Raw genomic sequence first — 26487 nt, forward strand, 5'->3', positions numbered from 1 at the left:
AAACACAAAATATTTACATCATAAATTTTGTTTCCTATACTATGATATTTAACAGAAATTTCATCCCGAGTAACACTTGGGAACGTATGCACCTTTTAACAAAAATAATCTCATTTTATTCTATATCTTCAGATACATGACCTGTGGAAAGCTCAGCTCCTTGTTATTTATGTTAGAAAGATTAGTAACTTTAGACTGCCAGCTGTTTGGACATTTGAACAAAGCAAAGTTCCAGATACTAGGTTATGACAAGGCTTAAACAAATGCTACCTACAAAGAGAAATAGGAAAATTTAAAAAGTAGCTAACAATGACCTTAAATACACAGGAAAATGAATTCCTCTGTACTAAGAAAAACTATTAAAATGTTTAAACCGGATCAGATTTCAAAATAAGTTTCAACTATTAAGTCTCCTCTAAAGCTTCAAAAGCAAACTTTCAACTTCAATCTATTTCTAGGAAGAAAGTCCAACAAAAGGCACACACACACCATCATCACACAGCTTGGTACTCTCTTCCTCCTCTAACTGCTCAAAAGCAGTGACAAAGTCATCCTCTATGGAAGACACAGACTGGTTTGTATCATCATCATCTTCATCAGTGCTCTCAAGGTGCTGCTTCTGATCCAAGTGTGTGTCCAGGGTGTGTCTTATGCCAGCAGCATATTTACTCAGGAGACTAAAGATAAAATCAATTCTGAGTCCTGGTAATGTAGGTGACATTCTCATGACACAAAGCATTCCAGAATGATGACTCTTGGGAGAGATAAAAGATGATAAAAATCAGTTTTACTTTTAAATATAAAACATTATCTGGAAGTGAAGCCTAGAAATAAGCCTTGGGAGTGAGGGCCGACAACAAGCAATGCATGCATCGCAAAAGGTTCCTTCATTCTGTAATATTTAATGATTTTAAGTATTTAATTTCCTGAAATTGTCTAAAGATATATATATATATACACACACATACATTTAAATCTCACTTTAATTTTTTTTTCCTTCCCAATCTTTTTTCTCTCATGTATTCAAGTTCTCCCCACTCTATCTCCTTAAATGTTATAGAACCTACTACACCAAGCTAGTCTCTTGGGAAATTATTTTTTCTATATCACTGTGTATGTTTGTAATATGTCTTAATAATTGACCAATCTCACCCACTATGCTGTGAATGCTTGAGGGAAGCCACCACAATCTATTTACTTGTTATTCCATTGTCCTATAGCTCCCAGCATGTCACCTTCCCGTCTATCACAAAAAACAAAAAACAAACCTGTCCTTATCATTTAACTTCTATTTCTCTGGTATTAAAACTTACAATCATGCTTACAGCTTTAATTAAGAACACAAGCTCCTCCCGTGGGAGGAGCAGCCTAGCTAGGCCACAGAGGAGGACACTGCAGCCAGTCCTGGTGAGACCTGATAAGCTAGGGTCAGATGGAAGGGGAGGAGGAGATGGAAGGGGAGGAGGACCTCCCCTATCAGTGGACTTGGAGAGGGGCAGGGAGGAGATGAAGGAGGGAGGGGGCTACAGCTGGGATACAAAGTAAATCAACTATAATTAATAAAAAAAATAAAAAATTAATTAATAAAGAACACAAGCCATTAGTTTTCCCTATTCCCACTGTATTTTTAAATACAAACACTGTAAAAGAAAGCAAATATAACAGCTAATCACCTTAATGTACCAGCAACTACAGCAGGTGTACATGAGTGAACAACATGATCAAGGAAGCAGGGAACAGCCCTAACCCTAACCTCACAATGGACAAAGCAGTGCTTGATAGCTGGAGTAAGTTCAACAACCTGTAAACCTACTCATACAATTGTAGACATCTTACTTCCTAAAATGCAAAGCATTTTTCTTTGATACATTATCAAAAATACTTAGTACTGATCTAAATACTGCCTTAGGAAAACAACATTTTACATGGAAAATCTTTAACTAGAAGTTAATTGGAAGTCCATTTTCTAGAACATGCAGCTTGTAACACATACAACTGTGGGGTGGCTGTGAAGCAGGAGCAGTCCCTCCAGCTGTACAAAAAAAAAATCCCAATGGTAACATTTCACTGAAAAATTAGTTATGTGCTTGCAAACTGCTGACAAAACTTTACAAGTGGGAATTTAGTTTATAAGCTATGATCAAAATTATTCTATGCTTCAAGGCTGGTAATGCTTTGAGTCAGACTTTTCATCAATACAATTTTCTTGAGACTGAATTAAAACAAGAAAAGCTCCAATCACTTAAAAGTTTACTATTACTAAGCAAATATAGTAAAAATCTGCCCTGAAAATGAGATTAGAAATGATTCACCAGTTACCTGATTTAGAGGGCTACTGCTTACATCTGATGTTTTACTGATATCCTTCATACAAATGATTTCATTTTCACTTAGACTGCAGAAATGAAGTGAATTCAGAAGGTCTGGAAGTTCCAGTGAAACTGCAGCCAGATCCTAATTTTAAATAATAGCAATAGTAATGAGTGACACTACACAGTAACACTCTCAAGGTGTCCACAATGTTGTCCATAGCCAAAACCCATGAAGTGTACTGGCCAAGAAATTGTCTGCTTCATAACAGCTCACCTATATAGTTTATCTGTAGATAGTCAATTTTTTTACTCAAAAATAAAGCAAACTAAGGTTACTTAGTATAATAGCCTTTTAAGCATTTTGCTATTGAGCTACCTAATCAATCTAACAGGCCACCTCACACATCTATGAAAATTAGCATTCAATTGTTTTTAGCAATTGTCAACACAAGTCCTCTGGTTTGATTCTGAAATTTTTAATATAGAATTCTTAGCTACTGAATACTCTTCTTCAGAGCTTGAGTTTTAACTCTAAACTACAAGTTCGCTTTTTCTGAGGGTGTTGTAGTAAGCCTTCAGGAATTTTATGAAGGTTAAAGGGAAGCTTTCTTTTTTGTGTGCTTTCCTTTTTTGTTTGTTTTTAGTAACTATTTTCTCCAGGTTAAGATTCTCTCAAGTGCTTGTCCTGCAGAGAGCAGAGAGCAGAGGTCTGTAAATGTGGTCATGTCCACAGCTCCTGAGGACCAGAAGAATTGTGGTCTTGTTTTTGAAAGTCTCACTCTGTGGCTCAGGCTGGTCTGGACTCTAAGTCATGGTGACGCTCCTGCATCAGCCTTGCAGTCCAGTTGTATATTTGGACATTTTTCTGGAGAGTATGCCTTCTCTGTCCAAGCCCTACAGACTACAGAGTTTGCAGGCATACTATCCAGAGGGAACTAATGCAGAATCACCAGTTTTCTAGCAGCAGCACAAAGAAAAACTGTATCTACAGTAATTTCTGCAATTGTCAGGCTTTTCTTCATTGACCCTAACCTCAAATACCAATTCCTCTATGAATGCATAAATGAAATGGGCTAGAAATTTGTACGCAAATTTATAAACGTGTAACACTGAGACGTTTTACAAATTTAATTTTTATACTCAATTCTACTTCACTAAAAATACAAGAAATTTACTAATGTCAAATTGCAAAAGCCATAAAAATATATAAATGTAATATAAAGAACAGAATCAAGAAAATGGCCTGTGGCTTAAAGATAGATGATTTTAATAGCCAAACCTAAAGCTGTTTTCTATAGCAAGAATAAACAAAAGCCAGTCATGGTCGCATACAGTTGTTATCCCAGCACTTGGGAAGCTGAGGCAGCAGAATTTCTACACGTTCAAGGTCACAGCAAAGATATATGATAAGACCTTGTCTCAAAAACAACAAAAGAATCCTTAGTAAAAATGGTGAAAGTGAAAATGTACAAAAGTTGATCTCAAATGTCATCTTTGTTGTGGGGGCAGGCGGTGGGGGCTGGGACAATGTAGGCCTGCTTGGCCTAGAGCACAGTGTACAGAGCAGCCTGACACCAGGCTGGCCTTGAATGCAAACATCAGCCTGCCTTTGCCTCCTGAGTGCTGGAATAAAAGCAGGCACCATTATGCCTAATTTCAAATGGCATCTTTTAACTTTCAAAGATACCTCAACATTAGTGTAAATTTTGAGCACTAAAGTAAATTTTCAGTCTCCAAAAATTTTAAGTAGTCCCCCACAGTCTTTGCCAATTCAATAAATTGACCATACCTGTATATGAGCAGCATCTGCTTCTTCATTAAAGCCCAGAAATGTGACCTGAATCAATAAAAAAAATAAGAAAAAGAAAGGAAGAAGGAAAAAAGGAAGGAGGGAAGGAAGGAAGGAAGGAAGGAAGGAAGGAAGGAAGGAAGGAAGGAAGGAATAATCAAAAAGGAAAAGGGGAAAAAACTCCATTAATTTACTTTTTTAAAGTCTTGTATCAGAGCGTTGACAAAGCACAGTTAGCGTGGTGCTCAGCGCATTGGGTTTCCACCATGCTGTAGTTCTTGAACCTCATCTACCTCATACATCTTTCCCTCCTGCTAACTCGCCCAACTTCAGCCTCAAAGCATAGCTAAGCACCCCTACTCATCCCCATTCTCATTGCCATGCCCTCATACTCCACTATCCCTGTGTCTGTCCACTGCCATGCCATTTGCCCATGCTTCCCAGGGTGTTAGCAGGTGACTTCAGCCTGCCCTCACTTCATTCAAACCCATGGGACCCCTTCCTAGGTCCAGAACATGCCCTGTCCATGACTACTTAAGGCTCCTGCAACTGTGTCCCCTTGATATGAATCTCTTTTCCTCAGACACTTCTAGGCCTGGCTCCTCTTCATTCTGCAAGTTCCTACAAGTTCCAGCAGCCTTTTTAGAGAGACCTTCCCTGTGTAGATCTCCCAGGCTCCCTCCTACTAGCTATGATTCTACGAATATTCCCTTCAACACTCTTACAGAGATACTACTCCCTACACAAGTTTATAGAAATCATGTATCTATGGTTCCTCTAATGGCATGAAGAATTCTATTAAGTAAAAAGAAAAAGTTACAAAAATATGTGACATGCATATAACTTCTTCCTTATTCTTAAAAACATATGCATGAAAAATAATATTGAAACGTAATGCACCAAAATATTTAGCAGTGATTAACCGGGAATTCTCACATGACTCATTTCCCTGTGCTTCTGCCCTTTGTACACTTCTTCCCAATTAGATCTCTAGTTCTCTCGCCTTTCTACAAAGAACACAGACTGAAAAGCTATTTTTTTAATTTATATTCATGTCTCTGTTATCATACTAGCACCTTTCCTTTTGGAAAAAATAAATAAATCATCTACCAAACAAGTGCTATGTCTAGAAATACAAAATCTTAAATAACAGCAATTAAAGTACTGGAGAGAAATGGAATGGTTAACATATAAGACTACATTGAATACACTTTGATTCTTATGACTCAGAAACTAGTCAGAATCTAAAATTACCCTGGCACTTTACTCTAATTACTTATGGTTACTAATTCAGTAGAGTGCTAGGTACCCTCCAGGCATCTAGTAAACTGTTAACCAATACAAGCTTGTCTCTTTGTAACATTTCCAAAAAATAGAGCTTCCCTCCCTAAAACATAGGCACTAATTTCTTTCCTTTATTCAAACAGATATTTAAGATCCTAGATTTTATACAATCAAATAAAAGCCTGTATTTATATATTAAATAAAAGGAGAAACAAAATGGTCTAGAGGAACAGGGACTAACAGGAGAGAAGGGAATGTAAAACTGGAAGGTGAGGGTCTTACGGTATACGGGAACAGATCTGACACACAATATATACCTATAAGAAAACTTAAAGCAACAACAACAAAGCTTTTTAAGTCAGCCATTGCCAAGCTGAGTAGTACTTCTAATACGCTGACATACTTGCCTTAAAATGAATCAGTACCCTGGGAAGAAAAAACAAAACAAACAAACAAACAAAAAAAAACCACCAAAACTCAGATATGTAAGATATGCATACCCTAAAGTGGGACAGAAATCTGTTCTATCTTTTCCAGTTTCCTTGTTGGACACAAAAGAGAAAACTAGGCTGACCTTGGGTCCTGGAGGTACCAAGGGAGCCTGCTCCTTCTGGTGGTCTGAAGCTGTCACAGGAAGAGGCTGGAAGAACAGCACGTGGACAACTGGGGATATGGGTTACAAAACTGAGGGTGGGGCAGGGGACTTATCATGAATGACAACAACTGAGATAAAGTGAAGGAGGGAGGCAGAGAGGACAAATCAAGTGCCACAACAATGAACTAGGGAGATTAAGGTGGCAGAATGTTCCTCACCCAACAGGGACACTCCTCTTTCTAGAGAATGATGTCACAGAAAGAATTCCTCAAGGAATAGGACCTCCCACTCCCAAGTAAGAAATCGAGGTTAGAAACATTGCTTCAAAAATGACTGGGCTTAAGTACGCATACCAATTTTAAACTGTGAAAACCTAATATAACATTTTTTGAGCTGGGGTACTAAACCTGGGGCTTTGCAAAGGCTAGGCAAAGATCTGTCCAAAACTATACCTCAGCCCCCAATACCATACTGTTACTTTGTAAAAAAAAAAAAAAAGGAATATAGATACTTTAAAAATATCATTCCTTTGAATAGCAATAAATTCAAATGAAAAACAACAGCTATTTTAAAGAAACAGGTGACATATACATATATATACACACACATATATATATATATTCATTCATATATATATATGTGTATGTTAATTCCAAAGATAAATTTTACACTTTAAATCAAAGCATTGAGATGGTCAAGAAAAGGACTTAAAAAATGACTACACAAAACAAGTGCAATTTTTAATGTTTCAGAATAAAAGAAACTTAGTATTAACAGTAGCAGTTACTGAATAATCCATACCTACCCAGTGAGAGGCCAGTAACACCTGTATTCTTATAAACAGGCTAATATCAACAACTGGCCAACAATATTAGGTCTTTGACCTCCCCACCCCCCAAGGGAGGAGCAGTCCTGCTAGGCCACAGAGGAGGACTTTGCAGCCAGTCCTGAAGATACCTGATAAAACAGGGTCAGATGAAAGAAGAGGAGATCCTCCTCTATCAGTGGACTTGGAAAGGGACAGGGAGGAGATGAGGGAGGGAGGGTAAAATTGGGAGGGAATGAGGGAGCGGGATACAGCTGGAATATAGAGTTAATAAAATGTAACTAATAATAAAAATAAAAAATGTAAAAACATATAATAAAATAGGTACTTTTTAAACAATATCTTTATTAATTGCTTAAGAATTTCATAGAATGTATTTTGATCATATTCACTTTCCCCAATTTATCCCAGAATCACTCCTAACCCCCTACCCACCCAACTTTGTAGTCTCTTTAAAAAAAAATTATGTCTAACTTGTGTTGCCCAAATCTTGTCAGGTATGAGGCCTTCCTCAGAGCACAGTCAACTTACCAGGTCACACCCTCAAAGAAACCAACTGTCTCCCAGTATCTGTGTTAATACTATGTGCAGCTTTTTTAAATCAACCCTAAAGTCCTACAAAGGGACATGAAAACATACTGTGCTTGACTGCGAAGGATTTAGAAAGTCGTATGTCAAACCTCAGTTAACTGGGCATGTTCATCCTGGTTTAAACACTCTCCTCCTGATACACTGCATAGCTCCTTCTCACTCTGTAGCAAAGACTTTACAGACTGAAACACATCTTCGCTGAAGTTCTGGGAAATAAACAAACAAAACAATTTAATTCCAAGACATTTGAGTTTTCCAGTTACTAATTCTTCAATTAATATTTTCTCATATTATTTGCGGAGCTCTATTCAGCTGAGAAAAAAGTCAAATTACCAAGTGGCTATACAGACCTTATAAGTAGATTTACTTACACTTACCTCACACCAGTGGTTCTCAACCTTCCTAATGCTGCAACCTTTTAATACGGTTACTCCTGTTGTGGTGATGCCCAACCATAAAATTATTTCATTGTTATTTCATAACTGTAGTTTTGCTACTGTTATGAATTATAATGTGATATCTGATATGCAGGATATTTAATATGTGATCCCCCCAAAGAGGTTGTGATCTACAGGTTGAGAACTACTGCCTTACACTAAAATCAACAAACTGCACATTTTATTTATAAGTCACTAGCAGAACAGAAACAATTCACATTATAAATGAGATGGTGTAGGAGCTAAAAAAAAGGCAAATTAGCATCAATTATTCTTCCCTTAAAAAACAAAGAAAAAAAGACAGTAACTAAAAATAAGATTTTCCAACAGTCATAAAGCAACTATATGATGAAAATAAGGTAAGAAATTCCATGTCAGAGAAATGAAATTGTCGCAAATGCAAAGTAGACTGACAGAAAGTAGTCAGACAGAAAGCAGCACTAACTTCTCACTGACTCTATTATTTCTCTTCTGATACATGACTTGCTCTTCTAACCTATGGGAATGCCTTACTTCACAGTCCTAGCCCACAGTAACCCTATTCACATCAAGAGACCAAAGATTTTCCACACCCTTTAGTCTGATTTTCTTTTATATTGTTTGCAGATTAAGGTCACTTGATCTGTATTATATTATATTATGATTACAATATCATATGTATATCTTTTCTATCCATTGAAACAAATCATGAAAACTATGTTCCATTCAGTTTATCTCCTCACATTTTACATGATGTCAACAAACAGTTGTTAACTAATCCCCAAGTACCAATGAGCAGATCCCATGCCCAGCTTTTGTTTTCTAAATGGCAATCATCAATTAAAAGAACCAGAGCTCCCCAGAAAAATGTCTGGTTCCATATCCCGGACAGAGAACTGTACAAAAGAAGCAGGACCATCTAACGGTGCCAGAATGCAGGAGGTGCTCAAAGACTAATTGGGCGACTGCAAAAGAGCACAGAAGTCACTGCAGTAGCCAGGAATCCCCATTGGCTAAATACAGAATAATCAGGGCATCAAAAAGAACAAAAAATGGTGACACATCATAACTCCTGAATTCAGTCATATGGTTGACAAATATGGATGAACTGATTCCATTAGAAAAATGCTCATTGTAACTCTCTCCACATAATTTCTGATTTGGAAAGAATTACCAATGTATCCTAAATCTACCGGGTTAAAGGCTATTGGAAGATAAGCTACTCATATTTCTTACACTATCTCTACATAGTGTCCTTACTAAGCATTTAATCAAAGTTATGCTGAATTTATTTTTTATTTTTTAAAGATTTATTTATTATGTATATAGTATCCTGCCTGCATATATGCCTGAAGGCCAGAAGAAGGCACCAAATCTCATTCTAAATGGTTGTGAGCCATCATGTGGTTGCTGGGAATTGAACTCAGGACCTCTGGAAGAACAACCAGCGTCCTTAACCTCTGAGCCATCTCTCCAGCCCTATTCTGCATTTATATTGGAGACAGCAGATGGTTACAACCATGACCACTTCCTCAAGAACACTGACAATATACTTCTCTTGACCTAACAGAGTGCAAAGAAGAAAATGAGGCTGTTGAGGTGTTCCTGGTAAACACAGTGAAAACCAACTTGGGATGTTCTACAAAATAACTAGCTCAGATTTTTCCAAATATATGGTGTCATGAGAATAGAATCTAGATCACTGGAATGGTCTAGAATGAGGTAACCAAAATACTCATGCAGTATGCAAAATATCTTGAGTATTCTCTAGATAAGAAAAAAAAGAAAAAGTTTCAAGGTTGTATTTGAGACAACTGGGGGGAATTTGTCAGACTACATGTCAGATGAAAATACAGATGAATGGTTTTCTTAGGAGTGATAATCACACCAACATATAAAACAAGGACCAAAGGGTACTTCTCACACCATTATAAAGGGAAACAGGTGTAAATAGAGAAGAAAATGGGTATGGGAAGATGCTAACAGAAGGTGAATCCAAGTAAAAAATTCATGAATTTCTCCTTGCTTTGAATTTTTTTCCAACTATTCAGTAGGCTTTAAAACACCCAATATTTACAGTTTTGTTTCCATTAATGAATTGAGGATTTCACACTAATTTGTGAATACAAAAAGGAAAAAATATAAATGTGAACTTGAACTACCAATATGAACTCATGACACTCTAGAGCAAATGGTGTTTCTAGGCAAAAATCACTACAAATAAAACTCTGTAAAGTATAGAATTATTAAAAAAAAAAAACTTTGAGGAATACAAAACAATAATAAATGGGTAAGGGTAAATAATGTACCTATCACCATAGTAAGTGACTATTATACAAGTCATAGAGTTCATAAAGCTGACAACTTGTCATAAAAAAAAGCCTTAACTTTTACCCATCCTCATTTACCTTAGATGAATTACCTTCTCCCTTTATAATCACTGTCAAGAGAGAGAAGAGTTATCAAAAGAGAATGGAAAACACCTTCGTGAAACTCAAAGATGGTCTTCATGAGCAAGGTCAACAGTGACATGAAAAGAGGCTAAAGAAAGAATGACCAAGGCTATTAGTACTGGATTGTAATCCTGGCTACTTGGGAGGATAAGGTAGGAGCTCAAGCCTCTCTGGGATACAAAGCTACTTCAAAGCCAGCCTAGATAATATACTGAGACCTTACATCAAAGTAAGTTAAAAAGCAGAAAGAGGTGTGAAGTGGGGGCTAGGAATACAGTACCTCAGCACTTCATCTAGCATGTACAAGGCCTGGAGTTCAATCCATAGCACCACACACACAAGAAAAGTAATTTTTAATTTGCTCACTAGTTATTCAACATCTAGCATAGTCCTGACATATAATAAGCATTTAAATTCATTTATGCTGAATAAATGAGTATTTAATATTTCTTATATATCTTTAAGGTAATGCTAAAGGTGTGTAAGATAATTTACTCAAAAAAACAGAAACAAAAACCCAAACAGATGGAAAAGATCTGTGAAGAAATAGGAAAGAGGTACTGTGCTCTGAGAAGTAAGGTTTTAGGGACTAACATCATTACAATCATGACTTCACATCACTACTTTTGTATACAATCATCTTTGCAGTATTTTAAGGTTATAATTTAAATACTAAGATTCATTTAAAAACTCTAAAAAAAAAAAAAAAACAAAAACCCACGTTTTTAAAACTTTCACTGAAAAAGAACCTAATCCAATGGACTTACTTTTCGAACAGATGCTTTATTTTTTACATGACTATTCTTGAAAGGCTGGAAAGTTGCCATAATTGTATTACTGCAGTATGTAATCACTGGAGAGTAAATCCACAAACACCTAAAGAAGACATAGTAAAAGAAAACAAGTTATTTACTCATCTTTGTGATTCAAGCATTTTACTCTAAGTAATTTCTTCAAATGTAGGCATTTAAAGAAAAATATGTATACCAACACTGAGACTTAAAAGCTTATTTAGCAACCATATATGTGTTTGTGGAGAGGGGTGTGAAAAATAGAAGAATATGGCTACCTTAATAAGATATACAGGCATTACGAAAGTTTTTAGACTCACAATTATAGTTTGCTATTACTTTCAATCACACTGCCCCTCTCAACAAAGATTGCTGGGAAATGGTTTATCAACTTGGACACCACCACAAAAGGAATCTATTTCCCTACCCCATAGTCAGCTAAATGCTGCAGACATTATTACCCCTTCAAAAAAAGGCTATAAAACCAAACAAATGAGAATGTGAAATCTGTACATATACTATAAAATTACAGATGTACAAAAAAACAAAATCCTTATCTGGAAGTTTAAGAGTGTACCGATGTCTTGAATTCAGAAAAAAAATCAGTAGAATCATACACATCACATACAAAACTCTCCAAGTAACACTGAATTTTTTGATGATGCTTTCATAAAAATTTTGGGGAACTACAACCAACTCAGAACATTAAGCAGCCAGCCAACTGCTATATCTTGGTATAGAGCGCTGTCCATTCATTTAAGGTCTACTTGCGCCACACACAAAGGGCAAGGAGACAACAATGGACCTATTACATCCAAAGCCTTTTAGAGAAATGTTTGATTACAGTAAAGGATAGAAGCAGAGAAATGAATTCTTAGAAAGAAAGAAAGAAAGAAAGAAAGAAAGAAAGAAAGAAAAGGGCTAAATTTTAGTAAAGTTCTAATTCCATAGTCTATTTCCATACTTTTAGCAGAGATAAAATTGAGGTGTGAGTGTTTATCATACATCATCTCTCTTAGTCAATGTTCTACTGCTGTGAAGAGGCACCATGACCAAGGCAACTCTTTTTTTTTTTTTTAATAATTTACTTATTTTTATTTAAGTGCATTTGTGTCTTGCCTGCATGCATGCCTGTATGAAGGTGTCAGATCTTGGAGTTACAGACAGCTGTGAGCTGCTATGTGGGTGCTGGGCACTGAACCCAGGTCCTCTGGAAGAACAGTCAATGCTCTTAATCGCTGAGCCATCTCTCCAGCCCTAAAGGCACTCTTATAAAAGAAAGAATTTAATTGAGGGCTTGCTTACAGTTTCAGAGGTTAGTCCACTACCATCATGGCAGAGAGCATGGAGGCATACCGCTTTATATTTAACTTAATACCTTACAAGAGTATCTGTTTAATGTAAAAAAAAAAAAAAAAAAGAATCAGTGTGGAATGACAGGGCACTCTTTTAAGAAAGTGGGGGGGAAACAACCTTTAGAAATACAAAGACAACCAACAGAAACAGCAAGAGAGGACTCCCTCACTCTGCAGACCTAGGAAGACTAGTTTATGATGGCACAAGTGCACACGCATCTTCCCTTAAAGTACCATCATGACAAGCTTTACACTGAACACCTGCTTATATCCAATTCTGGATGAATAAAGAAGAATTCTAAGCAAGGAATTACAGTTACAATAAAGAAATAAAAGAGAACTTACTTTAAAAGATAGAAAGTGATAAGAGACAAGCCAAGCAGAAGTGGAATGGCTAGAGCTCAAGAAAAAGACAAAAAAATTTAAAACACCACTAATTAAGTAAATCTCCTGAGGCACAGCACGAAAGCCATGTTTATCAGGGAAAAAAAAGACTTAATACAAATAACGGTACATATACATATAGAAGAAAGAAATCACAAAATTCATAAGAAGACATGAAAACAACCAGAGAAACAACTCTAAAGAACAAAGAATAGCTGAGCAGTGGTTGTGCACGCCTTGAATTTTAGTTCTTGGGATGCACAAGCAGGTGGATCTCTATAAGGTAAAGGCCACCTGGTCTACAAAGTACATCCAAGACAGCCAAGGCTATAACAAAACAAAATACAAACAGAGATGCAGGGCGCTGAACAAATATGCATACTTCTAATCTTGCAACTTCACATCTCAACATCTCCCTGCATCCATGCTTCCACAAAATTTACAAATATAGTGCAAGACTAGTCACTGAAGTAAAAATAAAAACTAATCTACAAGTTCCTTGATTTAAATAAATTCACTTATTAGTCAACTGTGGGAAACAAGGAGTTTGAATAATACACACGAGTGAAGAAGCAGATGGCAGAATGCTGCAAGTGAATTCAGATTAACAGACACCATTAATATGTTTGCACGAGCCTAGGAAAGGCCTTGAAGACAGTGCTGGAAACTGATAACAAGGGTTTTTGGTTTTAATGTTACAAAATGTCATCTATCTGATTTTATGGGAAGATGATAAATTATCAAGTAAAACAAGGCCAGTTCCAGCATACATGCATTATCCCATTCAGTGTAAACTCTGGAACTGTGTGTATAAATGTATATATATATATATATATATATATATATATATATATATTACATTACATTGTGTATAAGTGTATATACATTACATTTTGATTATTATATATGTATATATTACACATATACTGTAGATAGGTACAGACAGTGAATTTTTAACTTCGAGAATTTCACATCATGTCCCAAATCCCACTAATCTCCCCATCGCTTCATATCTACCCTCTGCCCTTGCAACCTCTCCCCAAAAAGAAAATTAAAAATGAAAATAAAAAATAAACAAAATAACAACAAATCTTGTCATGGAAGCTGGTGTGTCATACAGTGTACCCTTTTGTCCATACTTCTTTACTGGCGAATGATCACTGCAATGAGTCACTGATCTGGTTCAAGGCTTCTGGCTTTGGTGAGGATTCAATACTGGGTCCTCACTGGGGACTTCTTTCAGATATCCTGTTGTTGCCCTGTCTCACGAAGACCCTGCAGCTTTGGACCTGTAGGACTGGCCCCTTCACATGATCCAGCAGTTATCAATGGTGTAGATGTTGGTGTGTGCTAACTCAAAGCTCTGGATCTGGGCCCGGGTGGCAGCTGAGTTGGTCAGCCTACCAGCTTTTCAGCACCCACACTACCAGAGCAAGCACTGTCTAATTAATGCCACAGCCAGCAAGAGGCTGGGTCAGCTCTCCTGGCTCACCCATGCTCCCACAACCATAGTCAGCTTTATTGTGCTGTCTAGACAGGGTGCAAGGCCTCCTCCTCAGACTGCTGCAGCCAGTGAGGGGCAAGGCCAACTCTGCACAGCATTTGGACATCAACATGGTCCCAGGCAGCAGCCCAGACCAGGAACGTTCACATGGTCTTTGGTGTTAATATGAGCCATGAACATTGACACCGACCCCTGTTACTTCATGTCCACGAAACTAGACATGGCCCTTAGTGGCAGCAGGGGCTGGAACTTCACCATGGCCTCAGGTGGCAGGGCAGGCTACTCCTATCAGGCTCTTCTCTTCACCCTCGAACCTCCAGTTCTGCCTCTCTCCATAAAGCTCAAACCATTCCATTTTTCTTTCTCTCCCATCAGTCCGTCACATATGTGCACATCACTGCAGGCAGGACACGCATCTGGTGGGCCTCTGGGTGTCTTCTGCAACCTACCCACCGCAAACATGCATAGTGTCCTCTGCCTACCCACCCTGTGTGATGTGACAGCAGGCAGGCCTCTCACCAGATAGTAGTTTTACCTGGATAAAATTATCTTGTACTTTTCTAGATGCACATAAATTCTTTAATGATTCAAATGCAAAAAAAAAAGACAGAAAAAAAAAAGAAAACCACAACTTCCCAAGCCTACCTCACCTCTAGCTTAAGAACCATTCACGTCAGTATCATCCATAACTTGACCTTTTCTATAATCAGGGGACCAGGTGGGCAACATCTTCCCAACAGTAACTGCACCATGATCTACAGCTCTGCACTAGTCCTCCAGTAACAACCTATAAATCAGACTATTTCTAAAGCCACACACTTGGAAGATCCAGTTCATCGATTCTATTCTTAATACTAATCTTTGTTTTTTGCTTTAGTCCTTGTCCCCATTGGTTTTCTTCCTATTAGTCTTCCAAAGACACTTTACCTGTGGTTTAAACTATACAAGCAAGTTCCTAATTTAGAGTTTCAGTTCAGTCCTATGCTTTAGTTTCAATTCCTCTTATCTAAATGCTCTACTAGACATTTACAAATAAAGTATTTCTGCTAGGGTTTGGATATGGCCTGCCCCCAGAGGTTCATGTCCTGGAGAGTTGGTCACCAGTATGGTAGAGACAGTGAAACAGTAAAGAGTTGGGGCTCTGAGGATCTGTAGGCCCTGGACAACCCTCACAAATGAATCAAGGCTGCTCCATGGCAGTTCCAGCTCCCACTGCACTATTTTAAGCACCCCATGACTATTACAAAAGGTACTCTTTCCAGCTCTCTGGTTTTCAGTCCCACCATTCAATGTCTTCTTCTAGCATACACTCGGGCCATAATATTACTATGCTGTGATTTACATAGGATGCTGGGACTTTCAGTCTCTAAATTTATGAGCCAAATAAACCTATTTCCTCTCTAGAAAATAACTCACCTCAAGTATTCTGCTACAGCAACACAAAAGAGATTAAGCCAAGTACAATTACTATAAAAGTATGTTTAAGCCATGTGTGGTAGCACACACCTTTAATCCTAACATTGAAGGCAGAGGCAGGCAGTTCTCTGAGTTTAAGGCCACCCTTGTCTATAGAAGGAGTTCTAGGATAGCCAGGACTACAGAGAAAAACCTTGTCTCAAAAAATAAATAAAACAAATTAAAAAGTATACTTAAAACCTAAATAAAATTTCTCTAAACACTCTCCATTCTACTTCATTAAAAACTAGCATACCAACTCCATATAGTCAACCATGACTTTCCCTCAATCCCTACTGATAATCACAACTAATAAACTGCTAACCCCTGATCTGTGATGCTCTAAAATCTACTCAACTCACCTAATCTGCACTCACTCTCTATGCTTCTTCAAGGAGTTCCCTCTTTGAGGAAAGCCCGACTCCTCTCATCTTTCCCTGTCCTTTTCCTAACACTCAACATGCTCTTTATGCTTTCCAAGTGGTGTGTCCTTCAATTTTCAGGTGCCATTGTTTGCATACATCTCTTTCATGAGCCCAGAAAGCTCAGATTTATATTTGAACATGGCAGGATCCAAATGCTTGCTAAATAAAAAGTAATCTTATGATTACACACATGTGTAATCTTAGGTTCAGGGCGGAAGCAGGACTAAAAGGTCAAGGCTGGTCTAGGCAAGATTCTCAAAAGAATGTTATTTAAAGAGCAAAGTATATACTTAAATGTTCAAATACATTTAATGTCTTTTTAAGTTTATTAACAAGTCTTGTGTTAGAGATATTAATAAATGCTCCAAAATATTTTAACATATACCAAATGGCCAAGTGTTGAAAATTAACTTTCCATTGAACAACAACAAAAAAGTACAATATACATATAAAACACTGATTTTCAGCCATCAGCCACAGCAATGCAGGGTGTGACTGATACCTCAGAAAGGAAACACTGCCTGCCAGCTACTTCCAGGTCACAACACAGGCAAAGCTAGGCAGTCTGGCAGTCACAGTGAGTTTTTGAGACAATGTTGGCTCATGTTATAGGACAGAGCATTAAAGGCAGACTGCAATGACAACAAACGCTCCAGAGGTCTGGAGGAGGGCTTTTCTATAATTTTTAACTAAATACAAACCAAGCACCCAAGGTTGAGGAAGTGATCACAGAGAAGTATACCAAGCAGTACTTAAGATCAGACAGGGTTTGGAATCCTTCACACTCTCACTAAGCAGAGCAGAAAAAAGCAAAACTCCATGTAGCCCATCAGGCATCAGGCAGCCTTCACAGAAGCCACCCACACTGGGCAAATCCAAGCATCACCACTAACAAAACTTTAAGGTGGGCCTTGAAGCAACCCTACAGAGTACAAATAGTACTCTGTACACTCTGCACTCCAACTACAGCCAGCTCTCTGAAAAAGTGCACACCAAGCAGGCAATAATGAAAAATTCAATGCTGGGCAGACAATACGCAAAGGAAGGAAATCTGAGCCTAACTGAGAGAGAAAAAAGGCAACAACGCAGACCTAGAAGTGATAATCTGGAATAAAAATGAGAGATGAGGACAGGGAAGCAGAGACAGACTGTGAAATCAGTGTGATGGATGATCTTGATTGTCAACTTGACTTCATCTACAATCAATGAAAACCCAAGTAGAGGGACACATCTGTGAAAACTTTTATTTGGATCATTTGATGTGAGAAGACTTAACTTAAATCCAAGTCATGTGAGGTCAAAAGGACGTCCCTAAATCTGAGCTACATCTTCTGGTAGCAGCCTACATAAAAGGGCATGGAAGAATGAAGCTTTTGCTTTTTTGCCTGTTTGCTCACTCTTGCTCACAAGTTTATCTATCCTGCTGCTCAGGCATTTCTTCACTAGTGTTGGAGCCTACTTGGCCAGGATTCCAGCACAGACTGAAGACTAGCCAAGACACTGAGCCTCGTGGACTGAACAACCACTGGGTTTTTGGCCTTTTCGTTAGGAGATAGCCACTTTGGACTAGACAGCCCACAGCCTGTAAGCCACTCTGGTAAATCCTCTTTTAATTTACATGAATATATTCAGTTAGTTCTGTTCCTCTACAGAATCCCAACTAATACACAGTGTTCCGTACATTCAAGGGGCAAGAAAATATGATCACAATAAAGGAAGAAACACAAGGGACTAAAACAGAACTTCTGAGAATGCAAGAAAGAATCTGCAGATGGGCAGAGAGAGTGGGTGGGGAGATGGGAGAAGAGGTTAAGGGTCAATTAAAATCAAGGCCTATGAAAAAGCCACACAAATGCTTGATAAAACTAAGCATGAAGAGAGCGAGCAAAGCAAGCAAAAAAGCAAAAGCTTCATTCTTCCATTCCTTTTATGTAGGCTGCCACCAGAAGGTGTAGCCCAGATTTAGGGTGGGTCTTTTGACCTCACATGACTTGGATTTAAGGTGAGCCTTCTCACCTCAAATGATCCAAACAAAAAAATCATTCACAATGCATTGATTCATTCAGTGAAAAGTTCAGTGCCAGGGGTGGGATAACTTCTTATGAGTTGTTTGTCAGGGAGGCCCCCAAAACAACATAATTGCCACTGGTGGCAGTTGTTGGTAGACTCTATTGCTGAAGCTATCACAAGGTCTGGTCACAGAATCTTCCTCCCTGCTGGTTAGTCCTCATAGTACTGGAAAGTGCTATACAGTTGCGGGGTGGATGTTCATCAACACGATTACTCATCTGTAACACATTACTAACCTGCCAGGCAAGATCTGCCCACTGATGCAATTGGAGAAAATTATGGGAATAACCAATGGCTTTCTAATTGGAACAAGAGGGAATTCACATCTGGTACTGCAAACCAAAGGCCCTCATAGCTGGTAGGTCACAAGCCCTAGTGAGGAAGCTACAGCTGTAGTTTTACTAAATGACATATCCACTGAATTATCTTCTAAATTACTATGTTTAGCTCCATAAATCAATGCTGTTGTCAACTTTGATTAAACCAGTTCTTTTTGTAATGGGCAGTGGTAAATGCAAACCAAAAACCAGGCAGTGATGAGAATAACTGATTACTGAATACTCAGGAGCTCTACATTATCCCTCTAATTCAGGGAACATCAACAGAGTGGATAGAATGAAATGTTGTATTCCCTACATGGCTTGACATGACACTCTTGAACTCAAAGCAGGTGTAATCACCAATACAAGACCCATACAAGACTGAGCCCATCAACATTTGTTTCAGGGAGAGAAGGGACTTACAAGGCCCCACCCCTCCATGAGGATTTACAGGCAGTTAGAAGTAGCTTTTAAGTACGGTCCCTATAACAATTTCCCCCTCACCAACAATTCATAGGTAGTTAATGGTTGCTGGGAGAGAGAGAGAGAGAGAGAGAGAGAGAGAGAGAGAGAGAGAGATTTCCCTTAGTAGTGTAGCCACTGGTGAGGTGCTATGCTCCTGTAAATAATCCCTCATCTATTAGGTAAGCAACCCTACTGAAACTGTGTCACCAAAAAGTCATCAAGGTAGAAAAAGATTGGTTGGAAAGAGGAAGTCACCAGGAGTGGGAGGCGGACATGGTAAGTTAATGGGATAAATATAATTAATACATTATATTCATGTACCAAACTGTTGGACACTATGTGTAACTCCTGTATAATAAAAACATTCAAAATAAGGGGAAATTTTCTAAAATGAAAACTATTACAGATGTAGTAACAGCAGATTGAACACTGTAGATAATATAATAGAAAATACCGAAGCAAAACACAGGAATTTAAAAACAGCATCAGAACCTATTAAGCACTGAATAAAATCAGTTGGGGAGCAGAACAACAACAACAAAAAAAAGCAAAACAGTTTAGGATTGGTCCAGAATGTACCAAATTTGATGAAAACAGTGACAGCTCCAAGAAAATTCAATAAATATTAAGAAGTTTTTTAAAAAAAACCACTCATGTGACTCACAACCAAATTGATAGAAACAAAAGAACATTTTCCCAGCAACCAGGAAGGAACGAACCTCTACAGGCAGAGAGTGAGGAAGACAGCAGCCCGGATACCTAGGCAGCTCAAAGCCAGGCAATGATCATCAGCTCTAACAACTGAAAGGAGGGAGAGAATGTGGTAACACCCACACATGATAAAAAATATCTTTCAGAATTTAAGACAAAATAAATTTCTTCTCACTAATCAGAGCTGTGAGGACTCATCACCAGCTGATCACATGACAGTAACTATGAAAAATTCTTCAGGCAAAGAAAAATACCAGATGGAACCTGGACCTACCAAAGTAACAGTGAATGACTGATCGGTAACACAACACCAATGTTAAGAATAATATTTCCTCAGTTTGTAGTCGCTTTAAAAATAACCTTAAATAGCAACTGAGTAGACACTGAAAGGCATGACGAAGAGAACAAAGGACACGGTGGGGAGCAGTGAAAAGTCAGTTATTAGAGATGGCCACATTACGTACGAAATGGTATCGTACGAGGGAAGGCCATGCTGAGCTAAGTCCTGTAGTGACCACTAGAGAAACAGAATTAAAACTAATCATGGGTAGTGGGATACAGGTGATGCCATCACCTCAGGCAGAGACAGCGGCAAAGGCTCACCCCAGCAAGTATGACAATAGCACAGCAAGGCAGGACTCAAATGTTGGCTCCTCCCTTGGATGCAGACCTGCTGCTTGACTTACTAAATCTAAAAATACCACAGCTATCCTAACTGCCTTCCAAAACAATAGCCAATTATATTAAGAAAAAAGCACATTCCTAACAATGACTAAGACATTTGCTTTCTGATAGTTTCTGGCTTTTTCTATTTTACTCCTAAGTCAACCCATTCTTGCATGCACATGACACACGTTGTTCTCACCGCCATAAGGTTCTCATCCCAGCACTACTGGCTAGATCAGTCTTTGCTGTAGGGGTGGATCTGTGCACTGGAGGCCAGGAGACCTGTCCAGCTGTGAAAATCCACTCTCCAAATGTCATCACACCTACCTGTGCAGCAAAGTTAATTTTTGCACTTCAGACTCTGGTGCTGGGTATTACAATTAAATGCATGTCTATGCTCTGCATTAACTCCAAGTACTAGCAACATTCAGCTGCCATTCCTGAAGTGTCTCTGTAACTGTGGCTAAGATACAACAGCAGAAAACCTTTCACTCAAGAGCTCGTGTACTCTCCAAGGACAAGCCTTGCTTATCTCTCTACATTTCCTTATCAAAAACAAAACCATTATTTACTGAACTGAACAAACCATAAGGAGAAGCTCCAAGAACATGAACCTGAGGGACATGTGCTAACAAGTGACATCATGGAATGAAAAGCAGAGTCACTTAGTTAAGAACTGTTTGGAGTTAACCCATATTTATTTTCTTAAGCAGTCAGAGAAAAATGTCATTGGTCTTTCAACTGCATAGCAGGTCTGTCCTCTCTTCTAAAGTATGTCTGAGCCCAGCCACTCACTGGTATTTCAAGCATGGGCCTCATTAACAGGTACTAAGTATGAACTATAACTCCCTTTACAGTAAATGTAAATGCAACTTCAAAAAGAAAACTAAAACCGTAAGAGTTTTAGTCAAGCGGTCATGAGCATAAAGTCATGTTCTTAATATTATGCCTAACCCTGCATGAGACTGCTTTTCAACAAAATCATGTTAGAGTTTTAACCTGGGAACAGACTGCTCTTTATCAGGGACACCTGCAACTCCCCGACTCTAACAGCACATTACTGAAAAGCAACGCACATACAGTGAGGCTCTGCCCCGGGCTGCCAAGGAGCAAGAATATGTGAGTGAATCTGTTGCAGAAGGTGTGGTGCTTGGCTAAAAAGAGATACCCTATAAGCCTACCCCAAAGCCTGTTCATTAATGGGATATATAAGGAATAGTTAAAGAGTGTGAAACATGAAGTACGGTTTCCAACTCAGAAAAGAAGAGGAAAGGCAGAACCTTAACCAATAATCGGAAGATGGCGCTTTACATCAACATGGTACTATCTAAAAAGCAACTAACAACATTTAGTTACTGTCAAACCTGAAAATGTTACTCTAAGAATCATTCATATATCCAGAGTTTAAAGATAATCCAAGACAGTAGGAGAGAATATAAGATTAACCAAGAGTCTAAAAGAATAATTTCCATCAATGGTTCAAGGCAGGTTAAAAAAAAAGCAGTGGGGAACAACAATTATAAGGCAATCTAAAACACAGGTGGTAGAAAATTTTAAAAAGTAGTTCTAAAAATGTGTGGCCAGTGCTAGGCTTCTAAGACTAAGGAGAAAAATGGTATTTTCCTCTCTGAACACGCCAGAAGCCAGTCCACAGCTAGCAGCAGACACTATGCGTCATACTTCTGCACTGTACCTGCCGTTTGCCAGCTAGAAAGAGATTGTTTCAGTTACAATCTCTTTTTGTGAATCCATAGTTCTCGTGTTATCATGATGCCCATTATACAAAGCGATTTAACTAGCACGTTCAACCTTGCAAACCTACAAGAATCTGTCCTGGAAAGGGACCACTGAATCCAGTTACATCTGTACCTAGCAGAGAGCAAGAGCAATGCAGAGCCCGGGGACAGAACTCAAACTCCAAGATTCTACAGTACGCCACAAGAACCCATCATCTCCCCTACAAACCTCCCCTGTCCTAAAGACCTTGCTGTAGCAGTCTGAAAAGCACAAGTCCTAAAAAATTTCCAGTCACACCTATGTCTCCCCACCATCTATCTCCTACTCCCATCTTGCTACTCCACCCCACAACTAACTTGACTAGAGTGGAAAGCTAACCACAACATATTCACTATCTATAGACACTTAGAATTGAGACCTGAAGGGGTCTGTTTGGAACCATGACGCAAAGTCAAGGTGGGTCTGATGTGAACACTGGCAAACCAAAGACACAAAACCCAAAAGGTTTCAAGAGAAGACCACTATTTAACAAGTGAATAAGGCATGCAACTTGTACTAGAGAACTAAGTGAAACCCAACCTGAGTTCAACCTGAAGACGTTCTGGTCCCCAGGACACTGAGCTAGACTCACAAACTTCACTTTAGAGTCACTCCTCCAACAGTATGACAAATGTCTTTTTCAAGTAAGCCAATTCAAATGGCTTTTGTGATTCTTGCAGCCAAATAATAGTCAAGTCATTATGGAAGGTCAAAGAAAAAGCACCAAGTAATGTCCAGTCAATAATCCATACATTCCAAATGCTTAACTCTATGAAGCCCTTTTAAATTAATTTCTTTCTGTAAGGATGAAAAGAAAAGAGAAAAAATATGGATCTGCCCCATTTGCTTTTAAAATTGGAAAGCCCATTTTGTTCCCCCGTGCCACAATGCCAGTGTAGTATAGCCTCAACTATCACTCAAGCTAAGCTCTTAAGTTTCTTAACCTGTCTCAACACTTTGAGTGTTGAATGTTTTACTACTGGGGCCACTTCTCAAAAAGGAAAGAAAAGAAAAAGCTTATGTAAGTAACTACCCCATCCAAAGTTACTCTAATTGCTTTCCATATGCAAGATAAGGTAACCACTGCCCCAAAAGTTTGAAACCTTTGCCACAAGTTAGAAAGACTAACAACAAATAGTTTTCTATCTCACTCTGCCAAGATGAATGGGAGGGAACTTCTGTTACCTCCTTTGCCCAATCACCTAAGTTCTTTTGTATCTTTGCATATGGCTAGAATTTCCCTACTTATAACTGGAAATTTCCCTTTAAACAACCTGCTACATTATGATTTGAATTGGCTGAGTTCCTTTCCCAGACACTAAATCTTTGGAATTAAAATAACACGTACCATCTTTTCTCCCAGAGGATTTTCTTCTGCTTCTAGACTTAGCCCTGGAATTTAGAGGCTAGCAAATCTCTCACTACAGTTCCAGGGCTACTACTTCAGTATCTTCAACAACAGAAAGAAATCGCTGGCCACAGAGTGTGGTGCAAATTCCTTTTCAGGTGGATCAGTTGAGCAGTTTTGTAGCTATCTACATTAGTAACAGCTCAGCTAGTGAACCCACTTCTCCAATTCCCTCATATCCCTTTATCCCTCTTAAGTCAGTTACTGACAACACAACTAATTGTTTAACTCACTGCCAACCCATGATTCACAGTTCTGCCTGAAGAACACAATTAAGTATGAACAACCAGGATATTCCTGGGAAAATGTTCATACAGTTTAAATGATTGGATGGCACTATTTGAAATGACATCAATAATAGCAAGCACTGTGCTGCCATTTACCAAAAGAAAAAACAAAACAAAACATGCTAAGACATTAAAACAAAATCATCTTTGCATACATAGATGCTCCATCTTTCCTGATACTTTTAAGTATTGTTATACACAATAAAATTGGGTATCAACATAAATAACGCTGCTAACAAGGTGAGAACAAGCAAAAGAAAGCCAGCGTTTAAGAAGCAATGAGTAATTACAAAGCTAAAAGAACTGCGAATATTATTAACTCCTGTACGCGCCAAGGCCAAGACACATTAGCGATGTGTCTCAGCAGTATTATTGCTCACCATGAAATGTCTTAATACCTAAGGCTAAAACACCTCCAAATAATAGGGTTTTTTTTCTTTCTTTCTTTCTTTTTTAAAGAGGGTCAGCAGAGTTAAGGACTGTCACCAAGCCATGACAGGGGTTTAGACAGTAATGTCACTGTGCTTTAGCCAGACCATTTTCTATTTGATAGCGCAGTTCGGATGCTCGGCCAGCCCGGGGCGACGTGACAGCGATGCAAACAGCGGCATCGCAGGTTTGGGCAGCGCCGGGACCCGGGTTCGGGCGCTGACAGGGAAGGATGCTGCTGCGGACAAAGTAGTGCACCGTCCTCCTCCCGCCCGCGCCCCACGCACCGAGGCCAAGCCGCCCGGCCGCAATCGGGACCCGGCCCGCTGGCTCCCCGCTCCCCGCCCCGCTCACCCGGCCGCGCAGCCTCTCAGCTCCCGGGCATGTCACCCGCCCGTCACGGCCCGCAACGCCCGGTGGAGCGAGCCGCAGCGCAGCGGCGCCTCCCTCGCCCGCCCCAACCCGCGACGCCACCGCCGCCGCCTCCCCACGCCGCCCACTCACTCTCGCGAGAGCGATCGCACCTCTCGCGAGAACGACCCCGCGGCCGAGCCCGCGCAAAAGGAGCCAGAAAGGGGGCGGGGGACCTTCCCACGTGCTCCAAAGGGCAAAGCGGCGGGGCGCCTGGCACGTGACACAGAGGCGCCCTCTCCATTGGTCAGGGGCCCCTCGGCCCGTGGGAGCTTTAAACGCCGAGCTGACCTACGAACACTCGGCTGACGTCTTGCGCGCTTCCTGGTCTGTTGCCTTGGGAACGGTTTAACCCTTTTTCCTGACAAAACACCCGAGCCCAGCTCGCTCGCCTCCTCCACCCATAGGCTGCCCGCTTGGGCTGCACCCCCTCCATGGGTTTGCTTTTCCACAGCGACATCCCCACTAGATCAAGGGTCCACACACAGCCCATCCTTCGGAATGGCTCTGCCCGGTCCCAACAACTTCAGGGAAAACCACTCGGGGTGCACCAGGCCTCGGGTCCAAACTGAACCTCTGGGACCCGTCCAGGGGAAGTGTTCACCCCATGTGGCATCGAGATTGGAATTGGGAAATAAGGCTTGGATCACCGAGAAGCCGAGACTCGGATGACAAGCTGTGTGACTCCTGTTTAAATCGGAAGAACTAGTGCAGCCAAGATGCTCGGTCTCAAAGACAACCATTCCTCATACTGGCTGAGAGATGAGAAAGACATTTTGAAGTATATCCTCCTTGCTATTTGTTTTGTCCTCCTCCGGAGAGAGGGTTGAGAAAGAAAGAGTGGATTCATATTTTCATTCTCTTCCACAGCTTTTGGCTGTTTTCCTACACGTTTTAAGCATTTGCACCAAGTTGTCTATTGAACTATGATGGAGACAAATAGCCTAGCTTGTAGACAGATCTGCTAGGGGTGAGGGAGAGTATCTGTAGGTGTTACACAATTTTATCATAATCTGAAGGTGGTTAAAATTGGCCCACTACTTGGGGGCGATGCCCTTGGGGGAGAAAAGGTTCAAGCAGTGATTTGGATAACAGCCCTGCAAAAATGGGAGAGAAGAAGGCAAATTCACAAGCCTGAAATTGGGATAGAATCTAGAATATTGAATGACAGGAAATAAACCTGGAAAGATAATAGAGACTAGATCCTCTACAGTTTTATTAACCAAGAAAGGAATTAGGAATTAGTCTACAGTGAAAAGCTTTGAAAACTTACAAAAATACTAACAGCTAACTCAAAAAATAATAATAAACTCTTCCCTGTAGATAGTGAAATTTAAGGAAGCCAAAGTAGAGAAGCAAAGAGTCTAGTCCAGGTGAGAGACAATTGTGTAAGACTCAACTTCCAATGACCTTGGCATTCTCCAAAATCAGAAGTCAAAGCCCTAATGTTTTCTGCTGACTTCTGTTTAAAATATGTAGATTTCTCCTACCTAAATAAGTGGGGGGGGGGGGGTTGTTGTTTTATTTTTTGTTGCTTGTTTATTGAACTACTTGAGAAAAGGAATGGCCAGAAATGGGTCTCACCTTTGGTTTTCTTTCCTTCATTTTCACTACATAGGTAGCTACATTTTTAAGTTAGTTCTAAGCAAAATGGAACATAAAATAACGTTTCTTGTAGCTATGTATTAAAGAAAGATTTGAAGAGATAGAGTTTGGAGGCTGAAAAAAAAAGACAATTTAAGAAGGAAAGACAGGAGGAAGAAA

General features: G+C 39.4%; 1 protein-coding gene across 3 annotated transcripts in view; it reads right to left on the reverse strand.

Annotated features, from left to right (window-relative positions):
• Akap11 (A-kinase anchoring protein 11) overlaps positions 1-24798 on the reverse strand; it is a 44295-nt gene extending 19497 nt beyond the window's left edge. For all 3 annotated transcript variants that reach the window (XM_021659135.2, XM_021659134.2, XM_021659132.2), the window contains exons 1-6: positions 24667-24798; positions 11034-11142; positions 7487-7603; positions 4102-4149; positions 2320-2454; positions 490-754 (exon numbers count right to left, since the gene is read on the reverse strand). In XM_021659135.2, the coding sequence (XP_021514810.1) occupies positions 490-754; positions 2320-2454; positions 4102-4149; positions 7487-7603; positions 11034-11093 (625 nt within the window). In that variant the 5' untranslated portion in view covers positions 11094-11142; positions 24667-24798. The remainder of the gene's footprint in view (positions 1-489; positions 755-2319; positions 2455-4101; positions 4150-7486; positions 7604-11033; positions 11143-24666) is intronic.
• Positions 24799-26487: the final 1689 nt, after the last annotated feature.

This window comes from Meriones unguiculatus, chromosome 9 (assembly GCF_030254825.1).
Source record: "Meriones unguiculatus strain TT.TT164.6M chromosome 9, Bangor_MerUng_6.1, whole genome shotgun sequence".
Classification (NCBI taxonomy): domain Eukaryota; kingdom Metazoa; phylum Chordata; class Mammalia; order Rodentia; family Muridae; genus Meriones; species Meriones unguiculatus.